This window comes from Adelges cooleyi, unplaced genomic scaffold (assembly GCF_023614345.1).
Source record: "Adelges cooleyi isolate 19-005CV unplaced genomic scaffold, UGA_ACOO_1.1 ACOO_flye_CR_arks_rails_tigmint_CR_PRNA_9, whole genome shotgun sequence".
In the NCBI taxonomy this organism is placed as follows: domain Eukaryota; kingdom Metazoa; phylum Arthropoda; class Insecta; order Hemiptera; family Adelgidae; genus Adelges; species Adelges cooleyi.
Genome location: NW_026096579.1, coordinates 11,585,650 through 11,609,254, shown reverse-complemented (window position 1 = coordinate 11,609,254; position 23,605 = coordinate 11,585,650). Strand labels below are relative to the sequence as shown.

At 34.5% G+C, this 23,605-nt stretch overlaps 1 protein-coding gene across 3 annotated transcripts in view; it reads left to right on the top strand.

The window, feature by feature from the left end:
* Positions 1-23,605, top strand: part of LOC126846568 (protein numb) — a 37,346-nt gene extending 13,741 nt beyond the window's left edge. For 2 of the 3 annotated variants that reach the window (XM_050586154.1, XM_050586156.1), the window contains exons 2-9: positions 18,523-18,702; positions 19,456-19,527; positions 19,591-19,668; positions 19,791-19,931; positions 19,998-20,226; positions 20,340-20,621; positions 20,685-20,843; positions 20,915-23,605. In XM_050586154.1, coding sequence (XP_050442111.1) covers positions 18,544-18,702; positions 19,456-19,527; positions 19,591-19,668; positions 19,791-19,931; positions 19,998-20,226; positions 20,340-20,621; positions 20,685-20,843; positions 20,915-21,420 — 1,626 coding nt within the window. In that variant the 5' untranslated portion in view covers positions 18,523-18,543 and the 3' untranslated portion in view covers positions 21,421-23,605. Of the gene's footprint in view, positions 1-5,632; positions 5,958-18,522; positions 18,703-19,455; positions 19,528-19,590; positions 19,669-19,790; positions 19,932-19,997; positions 20,227-20,339; positions 20,622-20,684; positions 20,844-20,914 lie in introns of those variants that run through there. The other variant, XM_050586153.1, reaches the window with a different exon arrangement.

Sequence of the window (23,605 nt, the reverse complement as noted above, 5' to 3'; positions counted from 1 at the left end):
AATAACGAATAAATACAATAGTAATAACTAATAACCCGTGGCCAGTAGCCAATTGGACAAGACCTAAGTCGCAGATTTTAATGGACTGAGGGAGTATAAGGAAAAGTTGGCATTTGGCTTTATTTCAGCACATTATCCGTTCATTTGTTGTATTCAGTATTGTTATAAATATATATCATAGTTATCTTCTTGAAGTTATTGTCATCGGATAACACTTATAAGATTTAACGCTAATGTTATTTTTTCTTTTTTCCCCCGTAAATTTCATATCGGACTCTTGGTTGGAATATAAAACATCTAAATGAGTAAAAATCCAACTACAATTCAATTAGTTCATCTTTGCGCTGGGAGATAACTATAATATAGTATCATATTTTCCCTAATAGTCATTTAAACAAAATCATTTGTCTGAAAAGTTCAAAAATAATTTTTAATTTATAACTATAATTTTTTAATATTTTAATATTTATTACCTATCCATACCCCTTTTTTACTGCAATATGTTATACTTATACTAATTTAAACATGACCGTAAGTGACTTAACGAACACGCGATTATAAATGGTGCCAACCTCTGAGCGGTGAAAACTTTACATGCGAATTAGCGCTTAAAATTCTTCTCCATTAGATCGTAAAAGGAAACATCTAAACAGTAATTAAATAAGATAAAGTAAAACAAGATGTAGGGAAACTTTAATCATCTCAAGTGGTAACTTTATTAGTACCATTTATCCAAAAAAACTGAACTTAAATAATAAAAAAGCGAAGGACAAAAAAGTACAGTTGTGATGTTATCCGAGAAAGTTTTACATGGAAATAATATGGTCAACAGATATTCATAATAGTTTCTTTGCCCACTTGCAAACATTAATTTTTTAGACACCCGCGGCAAGGTGTGTCTTCAGACTTTACTGCTGGTTTTATGTGAATTGTAAAATATTGCCAGTTAACAGTCTGTCAGTCTTATCGCTTGAGAGAACAACAGTGTTCTTTTCTGTACTTCAATATTTTTCATTAAGTCTAAAATCAATTTGTTAAATACACTTACTGAATGTAATAATTATTCATATACATAATAAACCCTTGCGTTTTACATTATACTTCTTTTAAAATGTAAAACGTTGCCGGAACTAGGTTATAAGGTACTCCAGATTTGATTTGAGCCGAGGTTAAAACAGTAAACAGAAAAATTCTTCCCATTAAGTTTAAAAATGTCATTGGACCATTAAAAAAAATGTTAAGGCTATATTAATGTAATTATGTAGTATGTTGTGTAGTTGTGTAATATGTTATAGGCTATGTTGTATATACGAATTATAAGATCAAGATATGCCTATCGTTAAAACTATACATTAACTGCAAATAAAAATACCATATTAAAAAATTTTAGAGCAAAACAGTATATTTTCGAAATACTTGCTATAAAATCGATAATAAACGTAAAGAAATAACGATAAACTGGTTAAGACGACGCGACGCTAAACAGGCCATTTCTAAGGAGTAAAGAATAGGCAATTTTTCGAAAAATCTTAATTTAGAGTTTCAAAAATAATGTATACTTATTAATACAGTAATGAGGATACTTTGTTAATTACCATTTTTTTGTCAGAGTATCACAGTCATAGGATAAATTACAATTTTTTTTTCCTGTCAAAACAGTTTTATACGGATTAATTTTTCTCAGGCTTCATATATATAGTTAAGGAAATAAATTCATACATATAATATATAACAAAATTTCTGTGCTCCGCATCCGTATTTTTTCAATACAACCAACTCTATATCATTTTTAAAAAAAGTCCCTTCTTAATTAATTATTCATCTGGTTGAAATATTTAAAAAAGGGCCATGGTAGACAGACAATGTTGTTACGTGAAAATTTGGTTTTTTAGTTTTGATTACAGCTTTTGTAAAATTAATCAGTTTTTTGAAGAAAATAATGGTTGTGTGTCAATGATAAGTTTAAACAATGTAAGCTTAATCTGAAAATCGTATTATTTAGATATGAAACTAAATGTATAAGTTGAACACAGACTTATAAACAACCTAACAGTGCTTTGACCCTAGCCCGAATTAATCCTTATAAACGTCAAAAAACCGAAACCGCTATAACCCGATTACTATTGTTTTATTAAAACCGTAACCAATTTCAATTTTATTATTTAGGTTTTAGCAGTAAGTAATGAATATGTACTAAAAGTTGGTGTAAATTATTAGTTTATGCTGCTGATATGCGAGCTGTTCATGTTTGTAGCCTAAACTATATGTGAAAATAACGTGATTCTATTAACAATTGTATATGCTATAATCTCGTTTTCCTCGTTTTATTATTATTCTTACTTTAAATTATCTTGTACTAACAAACAAATAAAATATAAGACGTTAAAATATAATATTATGTGGGGAAAACAGTGGCGTAGCCAAGGTTTTATTTCGGGGAGAGCTAACCTTTTATTTTCAAAAATTAAAAAATTGTCATTCTGCACTGTCATTGACAATTTGTATTTCCTGAAATTTCGAGGAAGGCTGCATCCCATTCCCTAAATCTATCACTGCCGAAAAATGAAAATGTAAAATATATTTATGGAAATTGAGAAAAGCAATTTATTAGTTTACGCTAATGTAACGAAGCGCCGTAATATCTGTGCACTTATGCTTCAATATATCTCTGCGAGTATATGTACAAGTAGGTATCCGTATATGTACTGCGTTACCCACTGAACAATGAATACAGCGTTGCTTAAAAACTAGTATGCTCTTTAATATACAAATAAAACACAAGAAGGCGAAGTATTACATAAATTGTTTTAATAATTTTGTTAATATAAGGTGTCTTGAAATTAAGATGTCGACAAGTAAATAATGATTTTAAAAATCCGGATATTATCTATTTTAGAAAATAACTATTGTTCTCGTCATACAATATAATAATTATGTTTAAAACAAAATATTTTAAGTTACTTGCGATGTATTATTTTTGCATAATTTATAATTATTTTAATGAAAGTAATGCCAGCACAATGGTAAAAGGCGCATATTGGGGTAGGGAAGGTCACAGGTTTTCAGGAATTATTATAACTGAAAGTGATAAAATCACTTTCAAATTAACGTACCAGGGGTGTATTTATGGGTGTGGCTTAAGGCGCTGGAGCCACTCCCCCTCCGTAATTTTTTTAGTCTGCCTTTGGACTTATATGATGAGAATTGAAGAAGTTTAATATTGTCAAGTTTTTATTAGGAGTTAGTGCCTCAGCCCCCCCCCCAAAAAAAAAAAATATCTAAATACTAATCGTATTTAATTATAGTAGAAATATTAAAAATCGATAAAAACATTTTAAAGTAAAAAATGCGGCTTAAGCCTTAACACTACACCTCAAAAGCGAAATAATTAATAAAGATACAATGTTCACTCCTTCTATGATATTTATTTAGTTTGTCGACGTTTATTGATAGTAATTTAATATTTTATACAATTTTGGAAATAATTCGATTATTTTTAATAAAGTTATGGTGCGCCGTAGTTTTATATTGAAAAATATGTTGACGAAGATATCGTGTGTTCAAATACAAACATAAAAACACATCATTGTAAAAACAATATACCTTCTCAGTTCCGCATCTAAGCTAAAACAAATTAAAACGTATAGTGAAATATAAATAACTTATTACATAGAACTTACCACAATTTTCTTTACGAACTTGACAAGAAACTAAGATACTGTTTTTATTAGATATTCGATTATAAAAACCTAGTAAATAGAATATATTTATATTAGGTAAAATTAATATCATGTAACAACAGACGACGTTATTTAGATTTCCGTCTAACCTTTTTTTCGTGAAATTGATTTTTTCGCTTTCTATGGTTAACTTTGATGTACAATAAAACGTGTGTTAACCTCATTGAACGTGCATGTCAATGTACCTACGGAGTTTATCATTAGTATGAATTTGAATAATGAACATTTTTTATTTACCGGTCATGAATGGGCAAACTTTGAAAAATGATAAGCCGACCGACCACTTGAAGAAGGGGGACATTTTGTGTTCATTAGTGATTGTCTATTGTATTTTGTTATTTTACTAAAATCCATTAAATTTAATCACTATTTTATTATTTAATAGATAGGCAAGAACACAACACAAACACAAAAATGTAGTCGTTAGCTGAAACTTGTGTTTCGCGTTGTACACAATACTTTGTTATCGCTCGCAAGATATTAGTACGCATAGTTTTATTACTATTCATATCTATGTACTTTTTAAAATAGGTTAGTAAATCTGCAATGAATAAAAATGTCACTGTGTAATTTATCTAAATCAATATCTTATATCACCGGTTGTTTTATGTACCAACCATTATTAATTTCTAATTATAAAAAAAAAATAATACAGCAAGGGCCAAGGAACATATTATTTACGTTGTTTAAAAATAAATAATTTTTATAATACATAAACATTAAACCTAATAATTTATACGTTGTGATCTAATTAACATTTTACATACATTTTTAAAGTTATATAATTTGAATTAAAATTAGGATAGTGCTATTTTTTTCTGCTGTAAGTACCTACTAAAATATCATTTTAGGACGGGGTTTCCGTTTTGCTATTTCAGAATAAAATTTATAACTTAAAATTCTTCTTAGTTTTTCATTTATACATTATAATTTCTTATTTTATTTCTACGCTTTAAGAAATGGCAAGCGATTTTAACGACTGGTGGCCCGACCAGAGTTGAGTTATATTAAAATTATTCTTGGAGCAGAAACGAACATCTAGAGGGGAGTTGGAGAGTAGGGACGCCCCCACAAAAATGAATACTTTAGGTTGGTGTAAACATTTGATACATTTTATGAGTTCCATTTCCGAGGATCTGAATTTACCGTCTGTAATCTAAGCTACACTTGCACCACGTCCACCTGACCCGGACCTTAGACAGAAAAGCTTAGGATGCAGTAATGACTGAAAACAATTAATTTCGTTTGAAATAAAAACCATTGCATGATTCCAACGGTCGACTACGGTTTTTTCCTTGATAGATGACGTTGCAGTTAATTTTCAAACATACATATATACGTATTTACTATTGGCAAATACTATTATTATTCATAATAATGTTATATTCGTCGAATGACGTACATTGTTATGCCGCGCATTACTCTCTGCCGACTTGCGAGGTCGGTTGACCGTTGAAATCTCCGACTTCTTAACAACATCGATATGGAGAATTCGCGCACCCTTGCTTCCTGAATCCTGACACCACCACACACATACACGGAGCAGAAAATCCGTTGAAACTTGAATTATTGAAGCGCGTGTATAGCGGGGTGGGGACACTAGCATATGGGGTGAGGCGAGGTGGAGGGATTTCTGCTTGTGAGTGTGTGTGTGTGAACGTCGCTCGATCGGTTCCCACCGCGCGCGCGATAACCGGTTTCCGCATCGAATACGGGTGGAGGGGTAGTTGGGGGAGGGGGGGGAGTCCGACGGGAATGTACGTTACGAAATTTTCTACAGCGCGGCGATGCCAGTAGTCACTAGTCGCACGGGTCCAACCGTCGTTTGTCCGCCCGCCGCCGCCGCCACCGCCGCGCTTATCACTGTCCATCCCCCGCAACCCTTTTCGATTTATTCGTTTATTATCGTTGCTGTTTTTTTTTTTTAATTCTAAATTTGTTATGAAAACACCGCCATGTTCGGTCCGCCGTCGTGAAAGAGTGCGCGTTAGTGAGTGGAAACAATTGGTATAGTATTAATAAAATATAGTGTTTGCCGATGCGGTGGTGATAATGCCGTTGTCGTTCAAGAAGATCTTCTCGCGCAAACTGCTGTTCAGCCCTTCCAAAGCGATGGGAAGCACGGCGTCGCATCACGAACCTCTGGACCGGATCGGCGGCAACCAGACCGGCTCGTCTTTCCGACGGGCGGCCAGCTGTCGACACAGCAAATCCAAGGTAAATCCGTCGTACCGTGTGAAGTTTAGTCGACGGTTGTCCACTAGGTATAATACAAACGTTGTGGTTCGCACACATTCTCGACCGACGACAATTTTATAGGCCGGACGGGCAACTTGTAGACATGTCTACGCACATGTGCGTTTTCCATCCATCACGACTAGGTCGGCATAATGTAAAAAAAAAAAATTAAAAACAACGTTGCGTAATGACGGTGTGGGTGTATTTTTTTATATTTACTATCATTATTCAGGTTTAATAATTATGCTCGAGCGTGTGTAACGACGTTTTTGTTATTGTGCCCGGGGTCGTGCGAAACTAGTAGGTTGCAAAATATACCCACTCCGAGATGTACGCGTCCGGAATGACTAGGAACCGCGTGAGAGAGACCTTGTCGTCGGCTTTGGCGTCACAAACCGCTTTGTGTATTCCATCGCGTATAAGTAATTAAAAAAAACGACCATCATTGTTTTTCCAAGCCCAATTCACGTGTACTCCGGGTAGTCGGGTCGGGGGCCGGAGAACCGTGAGAAAAGATAACGAATTTTCAGTCTTCGGTAGCGCTACCTGGCGGCGGCCATTGTCGTTTTCGCTTACACGCTGCATTCTGCACGCACCTAACCCACCGTGATCCTTTTGGTTTTTATTTACTATTAATGAGTAGAGTAAACGTTTTACTCGTTCCAGTGCACAATCTATGCTATGTGTCGATGTAGCCGGATGTTTTTGAATCGGCATACCTGCGTCGGGTGTCTAATGGCGGCCATTTGTGTCTTTGACTTGTATGTACCTACCTATACTGTCGTGGTCTAAACGGTTTGTCGTGTCCGACAACGGCACGGATCCGGTGTGAATGCACGTACATGAATTATGGGTTTGACATAGCCGTTTGATCAATAACGGCGGCTTTCGACCGTTATGATAGCTTTCAAACAGTTTCTTGTGCCTAAAGTCTCCGGTTGACCATCGGACTATAGCAAATGGTTGGGCTCTGGTGTGCTTAGTGCTTACGTATACATCATTTACACCGAGAAAATAAAAATGGTGTTTTTGCCATAAAAAAAAAAATCAGCCGACCTCTGGACGCAACCCGTCCGGTCTCCTCTACATGACCATCATAAATTATTATTGTACGATTATATGGAAACGTGTTTACCCAATTAAAAAAATTCGTTGCGAAGCTTGTGTAACCAATAATTACGCGGGTTACTTTTGACGTGTGATCACAAAAAAAAAAAAAAAAATTGCCGCGTTTGTCGTTACCAGCAGCTTTTTATATAATAAAACATTGATAATAATACCGATTATCGCATCAGTTAGGCGAGCGGCATTGTCGTGTGCTATGTGTTCAAAATGAATCTACTAAAGTCGAGTGTGTTGTTGTTTTGCGAGCTTGTGGCGCTCATGAGAAGTGCATTTGAACGATACGATATTTTCCGACTGAAAGGTTAAAATCAATTATTTTGATAAATAAAGATAATAGAAGCGGGTTAAATGGCTTTGTCGATAACGACATCGATTCGAAAACGCGGGTGATGGAGGCGGTAAAACTGTGTCAGATAACAATAATTCTTATGCGCCTCGCATAGTGTGTTGTATGAACAACAATTACAATTAATATAATTGTTTATCTAATTATCACAAACTGCATAGATAGAAGTCCACGAAGTGTTGTTGTAATAATCCAACGTTTTGCTGTAAAACCGAATTGAATAGTTTAAGGGTGGAATGTTTAAGTCCGGTTCACAGCAAGGCGACAAAATTTGCCGAATGTGACTTCACAGTAGTCGAAAGGTATATCGTCTAAATATAAACTGGGGTTGGTCGGTGTGGTCTTAAAATAGCCCGCTGTCATATGGCGCGAGACGGTGGTATGCTTGAGGGTAATTATTTTAGTTTTAAGTCGGAGCGACGGTATCGCTCTTTATGGAATTGCTCGACTTACAAAACCGATGGGTGATGAAACGGCATCGTCAAACACAATCGACGGGGTGGTACCGGCAAAAAGAGAAGGACCCGCAGGATATCCGTTTTTTTTTTTGTTCCTAATCATACCCACCTATTTTTTTCAATGAATGTATACTTGTACACGTTCTAATAACGGTCCGAGATCGACGGTGGCGCAAGACGCGCGTCTTGTCCTCTCCCCATCGACCGAACAATAGAAACGCACTCTTGTGTCCCCGACCGAAGTGTGTGAATTTTTTTCCCTCTCATCGCGAGACTACCCTTCTTTCTGGCAAACACCCTGATCGCGACTCGCAACGATACTGGTAAACAGGTTGACGGTCCGTCGCCGTCGTCTCGAACAGATATAATATAATATTTAGAAAAGAGTAATGACATTATTATATAACAACGTTATTAAAAATTGCCGATCGCGTAATAATCCCATGTACTACAATATCACATTTGGCTTATATGACGTGTATGTTTATATGTAGAATGTAGATAAACGCGCGTTTTGTATTATTCATTGGCCTCCAGATTTGTGCGTACAATACACACACACACACACACACTGTTGTAAACGCAGACATAACGCGCACAAACCCTGCTGCATAATTCACGTCGCACACATCCTGTCTCCGGGTCGACGTCGGGCGTATCCGACATCGCGCATCTGCAATGTTATGTCTCGGAGGGTCTGCTACGACAACTTCCCTTTCTTTGTATGCCGAAAAATCCATCTACCCCACGTGCTATCTAACACGGTTACCGCGACCTCGCCGTGAAAAAAAAAATTTCAATTAAACACCGCCTCGAACCAAATCCGCTTTGTGTCTCGTCGATTTCAATATATTATACCAGTATACTATTATTCAGTATATGTATTTTGTCGGCGGGTTTTCTGCGACAACGAACCGATCATAGTATTCTCAGGTTTTATTTTTATTTTTTATTCTTCATCACTGTAATATTGCGTTTCTCGCAGCCGCCGGTTGACCTTGCACGGAGGCTTTCACGAGGTCGTTCACACCGACCGAGGCATCCACTACTATAATAGCCGCGGACACGACGGTCAAGCGAATGAAATCGACCTAATCCGGCGATATCCCACTGCCGAGATGCTCTCCCGGTGCCCGTCGGTGGTTTATGAAAATGCCATTAGAAAAACGGTAAAAAAAAAAAATAAATAACATCCCGTGCCCTGCAGATTATCGGTGCAGCTGTGCGACAACCCAAGAGGCAGCAGGCCTACACACACGACGAGCATCTGGTGGTTGGTCGTGATGTATATTATGTGTGTAGGCGTAAACATAGTAAAAGAATATTATTATTATAGCGGAGGTAACGTTCATCGTACTCAAGTATTTAAGTCGGCAATGGTCGTTTGCCGTCGGAATAATATGTGAGCTCCGTAGCTACTCGTTCAATACATCTCGTATACCTATAATATTATATATACACACATCACAATTCGTCGTAAATATATATAATATGTATATTGTGAATCGTGTACCGTCGAAAAGAGGAGGCGGCTGGTTACACCTCGTACCGGTTACCTGAACGCACCACAACCACATCGGCTGAGCGTTGTATTTTTAAAAGGGAACCGTTCACACACGGTTCGGACGTGACGCTCTACTAAGGGCTCAAGTTTGGGCGCATTGATTAAAGAAAACCCGGGCTCGTCGAGTTATATTTTGTTAGAAACGTATGGCAAAAACGAGAGGGAATAACGTTTGGAAGTAATTGCTCTCCACTCTGATCGATGGCGTGTAGCCTACGTGTGTAATGCATAGCGTGCACGCAACAAAGGACACAGTGATTACGAAACAGCTTACCGGACCTCCTTGTCGTAGGTACTCTCGGTTTTATTGCTACAAATTCGGCTGTATGTTAAAATTTAAACGAAATCCTAACTTTTGCTCCCCAAATAATTTGACACTTTTCCCATAAGAAACACGATTTATTCACTCGAATGAACATAATTGTATCTACCTAGAGTAACCATTTTGAAAGCATTCATAACAATTTTCAATTGATAAAATGTTTTTATTTTTTAATTATTGACCGATACATTTTTTGGGTCTTAAGTTTTTTTAAATAATTTGGTTTTAGTGTTTTTTAATATTCGTATGTATAATATTTTTCAACAAAAAGGTCTAAAAAATATTAACACTACTAAAATGTGTTGCTGTGTAACAACTAGGAAGTGTGTTGTGCGGTGTAAAACAAAAAACAAATTGAGATTTTTTGATTTTTCCATCAACAACATCATGAACAAGTGAGGTTAAGACAAAACACATTTATGTAGACAGCCACGCACGTGTGTGTCTCTTTGCTGTGTTATGTTTATCAAAATAAAAATTTGATGTCGAAATCGTAAATTGTTATTTCTTGAAACACCTTGTAGACTGGCAGCGCATATTAAATAAATTATCGATAATATCATCTCATATTGCAGTGTTATAAAATAAATATTTTCGTTTTCGAAAACGTGAGTTCTAAAGTTCCAGTGTACTTAAAATATAAATTCCGAATTCGTGTTATTTTTATCGTTTTATTAATATCGGTATTCGTGTCGTCGACAAAATGTCTTAAACATAATCGTAGAAATGTATAGGGCCCCCTTCACAGTGCCAGCTGCGGTGCCCAGCGAGATATAGTCTATAACATACACATACCACCGGCGGCACGTTGTGTGTAATATTATTATTATACGCTATTGTACGATCATGGTCGCTGCGTCCTTCGGTACGGTGGACCCGGGAGGGTGTTTCTCTCGTAGCAGTGGCGCAAACCCAACAAGACAAAAGTCGCCTTTCCCACTCTGCAATCGGGTGAGTAAAGATACACCGGCTATTTCAAAACAGTAAAGCAATTTTTTTTCGCAAAGAATCTTAATTTAGTACTTGAACTATAGTGTACACTTATTAATACGGTAATGATAATTCTTTATCGATTGCCATTTTTTTCGACTAACTATCACAGTCATTTATATAGGATAAATTACAACGCTACGGCATAGACAAAGTTCTCTTTCTATCCATTGTAAAAATGTTTATACGGTTACTGTAAATACCGCCCTCACATATTTGTCCCCCGAAAATCATTTTTCACGGTTAAATGACGGGTGTGTAACGGGCGTCTTCTTAATAATAAGTTTATCTCTTATGGGCGGGTCAACGGCTGAACATTATCTGATTCTGATGTTTCTTGATGTTTTATTCTCACCTAGTCATAACGGTGATTTGGGTGATTCACCGTTGTTCCCACTATGAATCACCGGTAACGCTAATTGCGTATATTGCGAAAAGCCTTAGAACAGTTCACCGTATTTTCGTTCAATATTATATTATGCCGCCGCGTTTGTTTTTTTTCTCTCATAAATTTATGTTTTACAAAACTTGAATACTGCGCAACGTAGTCGGCGGCCGCTCTTGGTGACATTGAGAACGCTTTCTACGGTGAAATGTTTAGATAATATTAACAATAATAATAATATCTATAATATACTGTGATCCTACAACATACAATAATAAATATCGACCGCGTAACGAACGAGACCGAAACGTGTTGGACAATAATGATTCACGTCATATGTGTGTGTGTGTGTAATGACACGTATTTACTGTCTCGTTGTATACAAGATATATAATATAATATTATGGTATTATTGGATACTTTTATAAAAATACTTTTACCTCAGTTGGTGTAACAAAATACAAATCGGGATCACACTATTGTTCTGCTGTGTATGCGGTGAATGCGCGTGACGCACGCGTAACAGGGTCACTGTCAACAACGACCTCCTGGCCTGTATGGTTATGTGTGTATGTGTTTTTTTTTGGAAACAATGGAGCGTTGTTGCGACTGTCGCTGATAAAACAACAATATTACAATTTATAATCGAGCTTTACCGAGAATTTCCTAGACGACATTATTTGTTTTTTGGCACTCACCGCATTTGTCAATTCATCGGTTTTTTTTACCGTATTTCCTAGTTTTCCATCTCTGTCCAATGATGACTGGTGTTATTATTGTAATAATAATATTATATTATCATTACTGTTATTAATACTATCGCCGTGTGTCGATAAGGCGCGTTCGGCGAAACTCGGCTACCGAATGTCTTGGGATGAGGTGAGTGACTCACCCGCGGTTTCTGCCAGCGACGCCGTATTGGTCGCCGCCCGTTGAACCGTATGAAGTCACGCGGAATCATCACTTGTTGTATGTATATAATATAGCATAATAATGATCGTTGTGTATTATAAAACATTGCATAAGTAATAATATATTATACGATAATAGTCGTGTACTTGAGCCGAAATTAGGACCTGGGTAATCGTCTCTGTCATCTGTGGCGATTAAGTAATTAATGAACATAAGTACACACTACACGCATTTTGCCAGTGCCCAAGTTGGTTACAGTGATTGAATACAAATCGCAACTAACACAGTGACACGTCGGCTAATTCGACGCATTTAAACCGCACTGTTTTAAAACTATCATTATTTGCTTGTCCGAACATAATAATACCCGCATTACCCACTCACGGAAAGGCGATTTTTCAATAAATTTTAATGTTAAAAATGGATTTTTTTTTGGTACGTTCGCAGACATCCTGTGTCATTAGGAAATTGTAGCGAAAAAATATCCGTAGTAATCGAGTTGAAATATAAAAAGAACAATAGTAAAAATATATGTATTATTTGGCAAACAAATAACAATAATGATAATTATGTGTACTTTTTTTATATTATGTCGGAAAAACAACAATACCTTGAGTTTAACCGATTACCACCTTCATATGATAAACCATTTATTAACCAAAACTATTCGTGGTGTGTGTTTCTGTAATACGTTTTTCACACGGCATCCAGGTATTTCTAAATAGCGTTAGCTAGCATGCGCCCCGTGTATACTGAAGACATTAGTAAGATAATGGTTGCCTTTTTTTCCCCTCATGGGAATGCCAACGCCGGTAGCAGATGCATTCATAATAGTGTTGGCATCGGAAACAACCAGCACCGCGCATATTATTACTTACATAGGAAGAAGCGAGAGGGTCCCGCCAAAACCTTAAAAAAGGGACAATTTTCGACCATTTTTCACACAGGTCTTTTTTTCCCCTTGGCCGCCGTGTGAATTATCGTGAAATGCATACCGATTCCCATTGATTACCTCGGCGAAACACACTATAAATTTTCAGAATTCATTCTTTATATTTTGGCGAGTGTGGTGAAATAGAGCAAAATATTTTCCCTCTGAGAAACTCCTTGGCCACTGTATAGTTCACTCATTTTTGTACGTTGGTTTTCGAAAATCTCTTGCACTTCTCCCGAGCCAAACGAACGTTTTAAGCAGTATTATATAAATATTATTTTTACTCTAAACGAATTGCCAATAATAATATCCGAACCCCACCGTCGTGTGAAGATTAGGTTAAGTCGTGTTAATGGCAGCCTTTTGTTTTGGATTAAGATTTACTATTTTCGTCGCGTGACATGACTTCTCCTAACGTCAATCATATTTTCTACGAGCAGGTAGAAAGTTTACACTACCGACGTCCAACTCGCTTGTTTTTTTCTTATTAAAAATACAAAAACTTTTCTCACGGTGCGTACAACAATAACACGATTTCCCTAACCAATGCTAAAACCTAAAAACAATAAACTGTTCACATCCTAACAGTAGGCGTTACTTTTTTTTCATCATCATCATCATCATTATTGTTACTACTATTATTATTATACTTTTGGTTTTTTTTGGTTTATACTCTTACGACTTCGTTGTCAGCCGGTCGCAACACTCCTCTGGTAGCTACGAGTTTAATAAAGAGATAAGGACATTTTTTTTTTCATTGTGAGGGGGTGTTAATAGCGGCCGTTGGGAAAAATCAAAGAAGGAAGTCGCACGCGGCCATAACGCCGTCGCCGGGTCGGTGCCACGCGCCTACGACCACGACGACACGTGTTTAATATACCATAATATTTCACTTGTCTTCTGCACACACACACACACACACACACTTAGTTGGTTGAACGAGATAAGTCCGTTCGTCGTGGGAACGGGAGCGATACGCTGTATAAAAAGACACTCGAGAGTTTTTTATGCGATACAAAAAAAACTAATATTAGTAACGGATCCGGCAGAGATAGTTACGATAATACCTACTTATAATCATAATCATAATATGGTGTATGGTATAGCATAGTATGGACGCAATTAAATGTGTACTTGCAACTTTTTAGGGGTTCCATTGGTTTACATTCTCACTTCAGCGTGGCAATCATTGTAAACACAGTACATGATAAAATATCTAATAAAAAAAAAAATACCACACATTGTTAAACCAATACCTTCTTTGCATTTTGAAAATAATTTCAAAACCGCAAGTTTTTAACGGAGAGCTTTTTGGAGAGCCTAGCCTGCTCAAGCTCTACAGTTAACATTTAAGTAAACCGAGCACGCGATCTGAAAAAGAGACCATCGCTCGTTTGTATGTAAAACTAAATAGGTATATTGGTTTACTATGATTTGTATTGCTTTTGATATTAGTTATTGCTCTTAGTCAATTATAACAACGCTATAATACCAACTATGTGACAGGTGAAAGGATTTAGCCCTAGAATAATTTGTGAAAGTACCTATGTAGGTATGTAATAAATATTCGCGTCGGGTGTAACGGTATACCACACGTCCTATCTATAGATAATATTATATTTCGTCGTCGAATACACTATTGCATTAAAAAAAATACGCCCTATTCGCCGTGTGTTTTGCATGCTGAGGTTTCCCCCCTTACTTTTTCCTAATCAAAAAATTACCCAGCAGCATTATTGATACATGTTTTGTAAAAAAAAAAAACTCGTAAAAATATCACTTCGCTCGTGCAACACAAAACACATGTCCCTTCATCAAATCAAACTATGCCAGATAAAATGTTTATTTACAATACATACATAAACAGCGTTCGGTTGTACAACGGAAACGATTACATTCTTTACGGTTTACACAATATATGTATATGTGGTGCATGTATAGGGTTGTATAGAAAAATAATATTTATCATTATTATTTGTAAGACATGCTTATTAATAATATTTTCTAGCATAAAGGATATTTATTTTTACATAGTTGTCAGTTAAAACAATGTTATGGTAAAATAACATGTAAAAGCCCTGATTCCCCGTTACAGCTTATTAGTTTTTTAATTACTAATTGAGTATTATCATTAATAAGCAGATAAAAAAAAATCTTAAATTTAATAGAATTTATTTGTTTGCTTGTTGATGTTTTTTTTTTCTAATTCAGATTCACAAACCGATTTTGTCCCTTATTCTCCGTACCGTTTCCTTCTGCGGGTAACCTGCTGTAAACTTCATGCCTGTTTTACGCAGAATTCAAATACCGTGTCCCTGGAGGTTTGGTGACCAGTTTAAACTGTAGACAAGCCCATCAGTGCTGTTAACATTTTGCGTTGTACGAACCCACATTCCACAATTACCCTCTATTATAGATGTCGTGCCGACACTGTGAAATTGCCTTTACGCAGTAAATCTCTGGTTGAACGATGTTCACCTTTAGACCCCATAACAGTTTTACCGTTTTTTTGTTAAAGTTTTGATGATCATTTTATGTTATTATTATCCGAAACGCTATAAAGAGCCACAGTTCTTACTCTACTCTACACCTATAGATTCAGTGCAATTTTCTCACCCTTAATTGATGGCCCGTTAAAATTACAAATATTAATTAACGAGTAATTATGTTTTTTTTTTTTTAATTTTTATTACTATTATTATTCGATTGCAATTCGATAATAGTCTACACGGTTATATCCACCCGGAAAGAGGGGCCACGGAAACGAACTACACAATAGACCAATTGGCCAATGATCTCGCTACCGTTTCTGTTCACCTTTGTGAGCACTATGATCAGTAATGTCTCCCGTAAGCGTCATCTGTGCGTGTATGTAGCCAGAGTATGCACAGACCGACATACGCATAATCTGCAGTGTAGTGTGGTTGTGTACCGCATGTGGAAATTCGTGCTTGGCCGAGCGTGAACGCGGAAGCGTCCGTTCGTCAAAAGGGTTTTTTTTTTTTTTTTTAATTTAAGTACATGGGTGTAGGTAGGTACACACGATATCCCACGGTCATCGTTTAACCGGCGATCCCGGGTAATACGATTAATAAAACAATAATAATAATAATAATATACGTTAACGGGATTCGGTCAACGCACCCAAAGTGATAAATAAAAAATAAAAAAGATATAAAACGACAAGCGCAACGCTTCTCTAGCATAATATGTACTTGAAGCCACTAGACGTGGCAAAGGGGCAAGCGCCATGCGCGTTTGTTTGTGTGCTGGCTACAGTATTTATTGTGTGGCAGTATTGGTAGATTCGACAACAATCGACGGATATGCAAACTAAAAAAAACGAGTATCGGGAATTACAAGTACTGTGTGAGAATAAAAAAAAAAAAAACTAGCTCAATTACGTATTGGAATTATTATTATCAATTTAATATTGTAATTTGAAATTGGATAACTTCACCTCCCGGCCTAAGTGTTGTAACTTAAAAAGCAATTATTCAAAACTGGTTACTGACTAGTAAAACGTTTAGCAAATTATACTTGAGTTAAATGGATCTACTATTTGTATTATTATCCGTGATTCAGTTTTGTCTCTCTATTTTTGTGAGATTCCTGTATACTCTAAAAGTAGCGGACGTTTAGGTATGTTGATTTTGTTCTTAAATTATGACTGTTTTTCAAATACCCGCGTTAAAAAAAATGATTTGTTTTTCCTAGTCGAGAAATAGACACTCGTGGGGTTTATGTTTTGATAATATAAACGTGTTTTCGTAACGTTTGGGTGTTTAAAAATGTTTTGTTTGTCAAATAAACACAGCGTCTCGTTTCATTTAACCGCTTCTTTAGACACTGTATTTTATTTTTATAGAGCACTAAAGAAAAGGAAACAATTCGGGGTTTAAAGATACGGACAAAAAACGTTTTTTATAGGTTGTAGTAAAACAAGTACTAGAACAACATAGTGGCTATCACATTATCGTTAACCAACACATCCAGCGACTTATTCTAATGTATTAAACTTTGTTTTAATTTTTTGTAATTCTAACAAACTATTTTTTTTTTTTAATAATCAAGTATAGAGAAAATTGAACAAATTCTCTGTTTTCTTCGTATAATAGACGATTTATTTTTCCGTTCACGTCGCGTTTATACAATCGATGTAATGCTTATTATAGCTATCGTGTATAATAATAACATTTAACAGTATAATATACTCGACGTGCAAATCGTGTTGGCATTAGGATTATCAAATTGTGAGTCATAGTCACTGATTTCCCATAAACGTTACAAAAAGCTGGAGTTTGTTGAGTTGAACAGATATTATAATTCGATTTGATTTCTATAAACGCAATATTTACATACAATCTGAAAAACAAACGTCATAGCGCAATTAAATATTCTAGTGGACTTGGAAACATTAACTCGTGACAGACGGCTGATATAAATATCGGATGCAACCGAAATACCGGTTAACTTGTTCCGTTCAAGGATAATAAAAAGTACCGTACAAAAATAATATTACAACTTGTCATCAGCCAATATTAAAAAAATATTTAAATTACTCGATTGTAAAATTGTGGAAAGAAAATATGTTTATGTGATTTTTGGGTCGTTTAAAATGTTTCGAGGTTTATAGCTTTATTTATTAAAACTGATTACCTACTAGTTAATTACAAAATAATATGTAACCGCGCTTTGTGTAATTCATTATATATAAGCGTAAGAATAAAAACAATTCAATACAAATTTAGGAGATGTAGGCGTGCGTTAATCCTCATAGAGCAATTATATAGTATCATACTGAATAATAATTGGTAATAGAAACTCATAAGCCTAACGGATGAAATGGGCTATTTTTTACATGTTATTTCACCACAGCACATATTACAAATGTTGCCCGCCCTAGCCCTACACCTAATACCTGACATTTCGTTAGTCATATCATCTCATAATGCAGTTTAAAGTATAAAATAATCATTTATAAAAATATGATCAGCTGAAAATAATGACTAGTCACCAACACGCTTTAAAAAATTATTCATTTAATTACAGAAAGTCTTACTTTTAATATGTGCACAAATACAAAATTAAATATATTATAATATTTATCTTAATTTGAATAAAAAATAAAAAATTGTAAAATCACAAGCCAATTTCTCATCAGTTATCCTTCACATCTATTACATAATATTATGATATCAATTAACTTAATCATTTTCACTGGTTCAGATGTTTAATTGTATGTTTCGTAATTGATACATACATCAACTTGGCTTTAAGTATTAGATAAGTAATTATATTCTTAAAAAAAAAATTGAATTTTAAAATCTAACTAATCTTTACCTAATTAATCTTTAATAGCGTAGCAGTTATTACTGATTGTTGATAATAATAATCTTCGTTTTCTCCTTATTAGTTATTAAACATAAAATACATATATATCATAATTGTCATATTTAATATTGTCTTAACTGAAATAGAAGTATTAATTCGATTTCTTTTTTGCAGAGTGGACGGTCTCCATCTAAAATGGATCGATTGCGACGGAGTTTTCGAGATAGCTTCAGACGTCGAAAGGATCTAGGAAATCACACGGGATCGCCAGGCCATCATTCTAACCCTAAACCACACTTGTGGGCCATGGACGAAGCGGAAGTCCGGGCCGGAATATGTTCCTTTCATGTTAAGGTACAAATCGTCTATGATTATATGTTGTACTTAGAATACACCAAAACAATGTTTGGTTTTCTTAACGTCATTCTACGATTAGGAGGTGAAAAGTTGTATGATTAAATTTGATCGTACGCCTGTAGTTAATATTACTGTTTTTCATGTTAATCATCATCATACACAGCTTAGAGTCCTTCTAGACCAAACGCTGCCATCACAATACTCCTCCATCTCTCCTTTATATTTTATCTAACTGTACTCTCTTCTGCACCTTTACAAGATCTTTCATCATGAAATATTTCCACCTAGTTCTAGGTCTGCCTAAGGGTCTTTTACCCCTTATCTCTGCTACTAATATCTACTTAATGATTTTCCCATCAGCTCTACATACGAGTACATACCTAGCCATTCAAGTCTATTACTGTGTACACTTTGCTTTATCTTTGGTCAATAATGTGAATAACCCTTGTTGTTAATTAGCAAATAAATAAAATTATAAAACAATATTTATTAACTTCGTTTATTTAATTGGATAAGACTCTATTGATCAATATACAATTAAATGATACAGTTAATATTTAATAACACAATAAAAATAAAAATAGGGGATTCGAAAGAGCCATTTATTAAGGGGCAAAGAATAGGCAATATTTAACAAAAGTTGATCTAGTAGTTTTATAAAATATATGCAGACTAATTTTAAGGTGAACAAATATTGATGTTACTAGTTAAAAAACTTAAATAAAGAAGTAATTTAATTAATTTTTACAGTATTTGGGCTGCGTAGAAGTATTTGAATCAAGAGGCATGGAAGTTTGTGAAGAAGCTTTAAAAACTCTTAGGGTAATTATATTAGTTTTTTTTTATATAAACTGTGAAAAACAATAACATGTTATATTACTTTAGGCATCACGTCGCAGACCAGTACGAGCAATATTCTACATATCCGGAGACGGACTGCGTGTTGTAGAAGAAGAAACGAAGGTATAATATAAATTAAACAATAAGCATTAGGCATCAGCCCGTTATGTAATAATAATAACATTAACAACAACAATTTTCAATCAAATAACAAATTCTTAATAGCTTTTTGTTTTCACTCTTAGGGTTTAATAGTAGATCAAACAATTGAAAAAGTTTCGTTTTGCGCTCCGGACCGAAGTCATGAAAAGGGCTTTTCCTATATATGTCGAGACGGGCTCACTCGTCGATGGATGTGCCATGGTTTTGTTGCACTTAAAGAATCGGTAAGGATGTTCGACATGGACAAAGTTTTTTGATTGTATAATGTCTGTTTACAATGTTGTTTATAGGGTGACCGATTAAGTCATGCAGTGGGGTGTGCTTTCCAAGAATGTCTGATTAGAAAAAACAAACGTGAAGAAGAGTGCTCAGTAACCATGACCTATGATCAAAAAACGTCTGTTTTCACAAGGACCGGTAGTTTTAGAGCACAATCTTTAACTGAACAACAGACGGAGCCCAACATACCAGTTAATGCACCTCCTCAACCTCCCCCCTTTCTTCATTCTAATAGCAAAGGTATTTTTATATTATTTTATCATTAATTATAATTAATGATTTATTAATTGTAGTAGGTAAATATGTGTTATAGCATCGCGACTTACTTAGTGTTATTTTATTTATTGTTTTAGAATTACCAGTTTCAACAGTGAAACCACTACAACAAAATATCACGACGCCTAAAATTAGCACTAAAGCAATTGAAAGACCTCATGCGACACTATCGATGTTACAACGCCAAGGATCTTTCCGTGGATTCTCTCAACTTAACCAAGCCTCGCCTTTTAAAAGGCAGCTGTCACTCAGAATATCTGAATTACCGTCAAACCTAGAAAGGACGAGGTCAATGAGCTTGCAGCCAACGGGCAATCTACAGACACCCTCTAATAAATTTATGGAACTTTCCAGTCAAGGTAATAATTCTAATCATATTAGAGTAAATATGGTTCTTGTATTACAAAAATGTAATTTTTTAGTAAGCCCAATTCCGGAAGTATCACCTCATAGTGAAAAGTCAATGTCAACGACAGATCAAGTCACTGCCATGTGCCAACAAATGTCGTTAGAGTTGGCTTTTCTTACAAACAGCACAGACAATGATGATTTTCCAGAGAAATTTAAGTCAAACGATTTTGGTAATTAAATTTGATATTTGGAAATCAAAATTTTATTAGTTTAAAAAATTGATGCAATTTTTTTTGTTTAGAAAATACTCCAAAACAAGGTCCAATTACTGGGAGTGAAGCGTTTCTGGCAAGTATTTCAAAAAAGTCATCTTTCCCTCACACTCAAAGTAACCCGTCTACACCAAAACCAGAGTGTCGAATCAGCCCTCAACAAGACGAAGGCTTTGATTCTGGCTCCAGTCTGTGGAACCTAAACAACAAAGCAGTTACTCCACCGACTCCACCTGCTACTCCTCCTTCTTCGTTACCGAGACCAGAACAGTGGTTAGGTAAAGTAGCTGCTGTAACTTTGCAATCAACAGAACCACAAGTGACACCCAAAAGACATCCCCACTTAGCAGCACATAGCCGTGCGTATTCTCTGGACACTGCTGAAGACGTTTACCGCTCTAAATATAACAGTATGTCTGCTAATCCTTTTGATCCCAACTACATTGCCCCAAAACAAAACACTAACCCGTTTTTAAGTAGTCCAATAGCAGCGGGTCAAAACAAAACTGTGAAAACGTTTGAAGTTCAAATGTGATACAATTATGTTGTATTTCTGACGATGAGTTAATTTATATTTTAAAAGACTACCTATATTGGACGTAATGGAATAATTGTTTATTGAAAATATCTTTATACTTTGCATAGTTTTTGGTTAAAAATATGTACTTCATTTTAATTGAATCTAAAAGCGTGCAATGATCTTCAAAACATTTACTACAATACTTAATATTTAATTTAATTTTAAAAAATATAAAAAAACGCAGAAAAACTTAAGTTCTTCTCGGTAGTTAGATAAATTTAATAATTTACAAACTTTTAAAGTATATCTATTTAAAAGTTTACTCAACTCAAGAGTATTGACAACTATTCTTCTTCTTAAACAAAAAATTTATTAATGTCAACCACCATCTATTAAAACTTTAAGTTGCGTACTTAATAAGGCGAAAATTTCACTTTTGCCTTGTTCTAGCAATAGTTTAAAAAATAGTTGGCCAATTAAAATATTAAATAGTTTTATAAAAACAAATGCAACGTCTTCAAATCAATATTTTGAAGAACATGGCATGTTTTGATATTTTTAATGTACATCTATATGAAGTATTACGGTACATACCTAAATAGTGATTTATACGTTATCGTAACTCATACATATCAATATTTTTTTAATGTTTAAATATTAAGATTCATGCAATGTTTAATACTATCAATGGTATGCTTACAGTTAAGGGTACTCACGAATTTTGATATAACGTAGTCAATGATTTATCTATAAATTGTTGTTCTCGGCCTTATTGTAGAACACATTAATTTAATCACTAGAACACTTAGTACAATACAATTATTTTCACATTAAATAACTATAAAGGGAGAAAATGTTTTAGAACATATTATATTTACATACATATTATAGCAATGTAAAGATTATAACAAATTAGTGTTTCTTCGAAAATTGTATAATTGATTTTGTTATTGTGTTCTTGAGAACTAAAGATACCATTAACTATTTCACCGACAATGATGAACCAAAATTGTATGTGTAACATGATACATAAAAAAATCAAAAATTATGTACTTATTCTTCTCTGCTCCTGTTAGATTGAAAAAAATATTATCTCTTGATGATCGTTTTCCTAGCACTAATTATAGAGATAAATAAATGTTGTACATTTATACTATACCACTTAAAAATTGATTCCATTTTTCTTTACACGTATTATTAAATATTTTCTTCTATCCTTTCGCTTACGGTATTACAGTACTTATACATATGTATATATGTATTTACACACACATTAACGTCTGACCGTCTTTCGTAGACATTTGAGTTTAGCCCATTCCAAAAATTGTATAACACGGTTGTTAATACAATCATATAGCTGCATATACTGATAAGGATTGCGTGCGTGTTCTGTGATATTTGTGTATTCAATAGTCTGTCTTTATTATTATATATACATATACATATATATATTTTTTTTCTATTGGTACACAACAATGTTTATTATTATTATTATTATTAAATGTATTATACCTGTATGTATTAACAGTAAATTTGCACTCGCTGCTGTTTGGAACTACATGTAGTTCCGCAAAGGTATTATTAATTTGTATTTAAATACATATAACTAAATAAAATAAATATATATATAATTATAGGTTTTTAGTAATTAGTAGTTTCGACGGTTATTATCATTTTAATTTAGTTGTTAAATAGTATACTTACATAATATAATAATTTGTTAGAATAGTTTGTATCATAATTATATTTTCTTAAACATTATATTTGATACCTTATACATACCCTCATATGATCGATTGTAATATGTTTGTAAAAAGTATTATTTATGTAGATTCAGAACAATTAACGTTGATTGTGTGCCAATTTGTACCTATTTTAGTAATGTTGGTGTGCGATTATATTGTTTTTAAACTCCAATTTCACTAGCGGGGCGGGGGCTCTTTACTATGATGGCACATGAATAAATATTTATAGTTTGGGGGATATTAGTATTATATTGTTGTTGTTGTTGTTGACGATGATTATGATAATAGTTGGCAGCCATTGAGTGTTTCATATAAATGCCTAACAGACAGTATTGTTCTTTTTTTATTATTATTATAAAAATGGCTAAGTGCAATTCATTTTTACAAGTATTGTATTTCCACCCACATTAAAAAACTTAACTATTCAATATTAAAAAAAAAAATCTACGCACAAA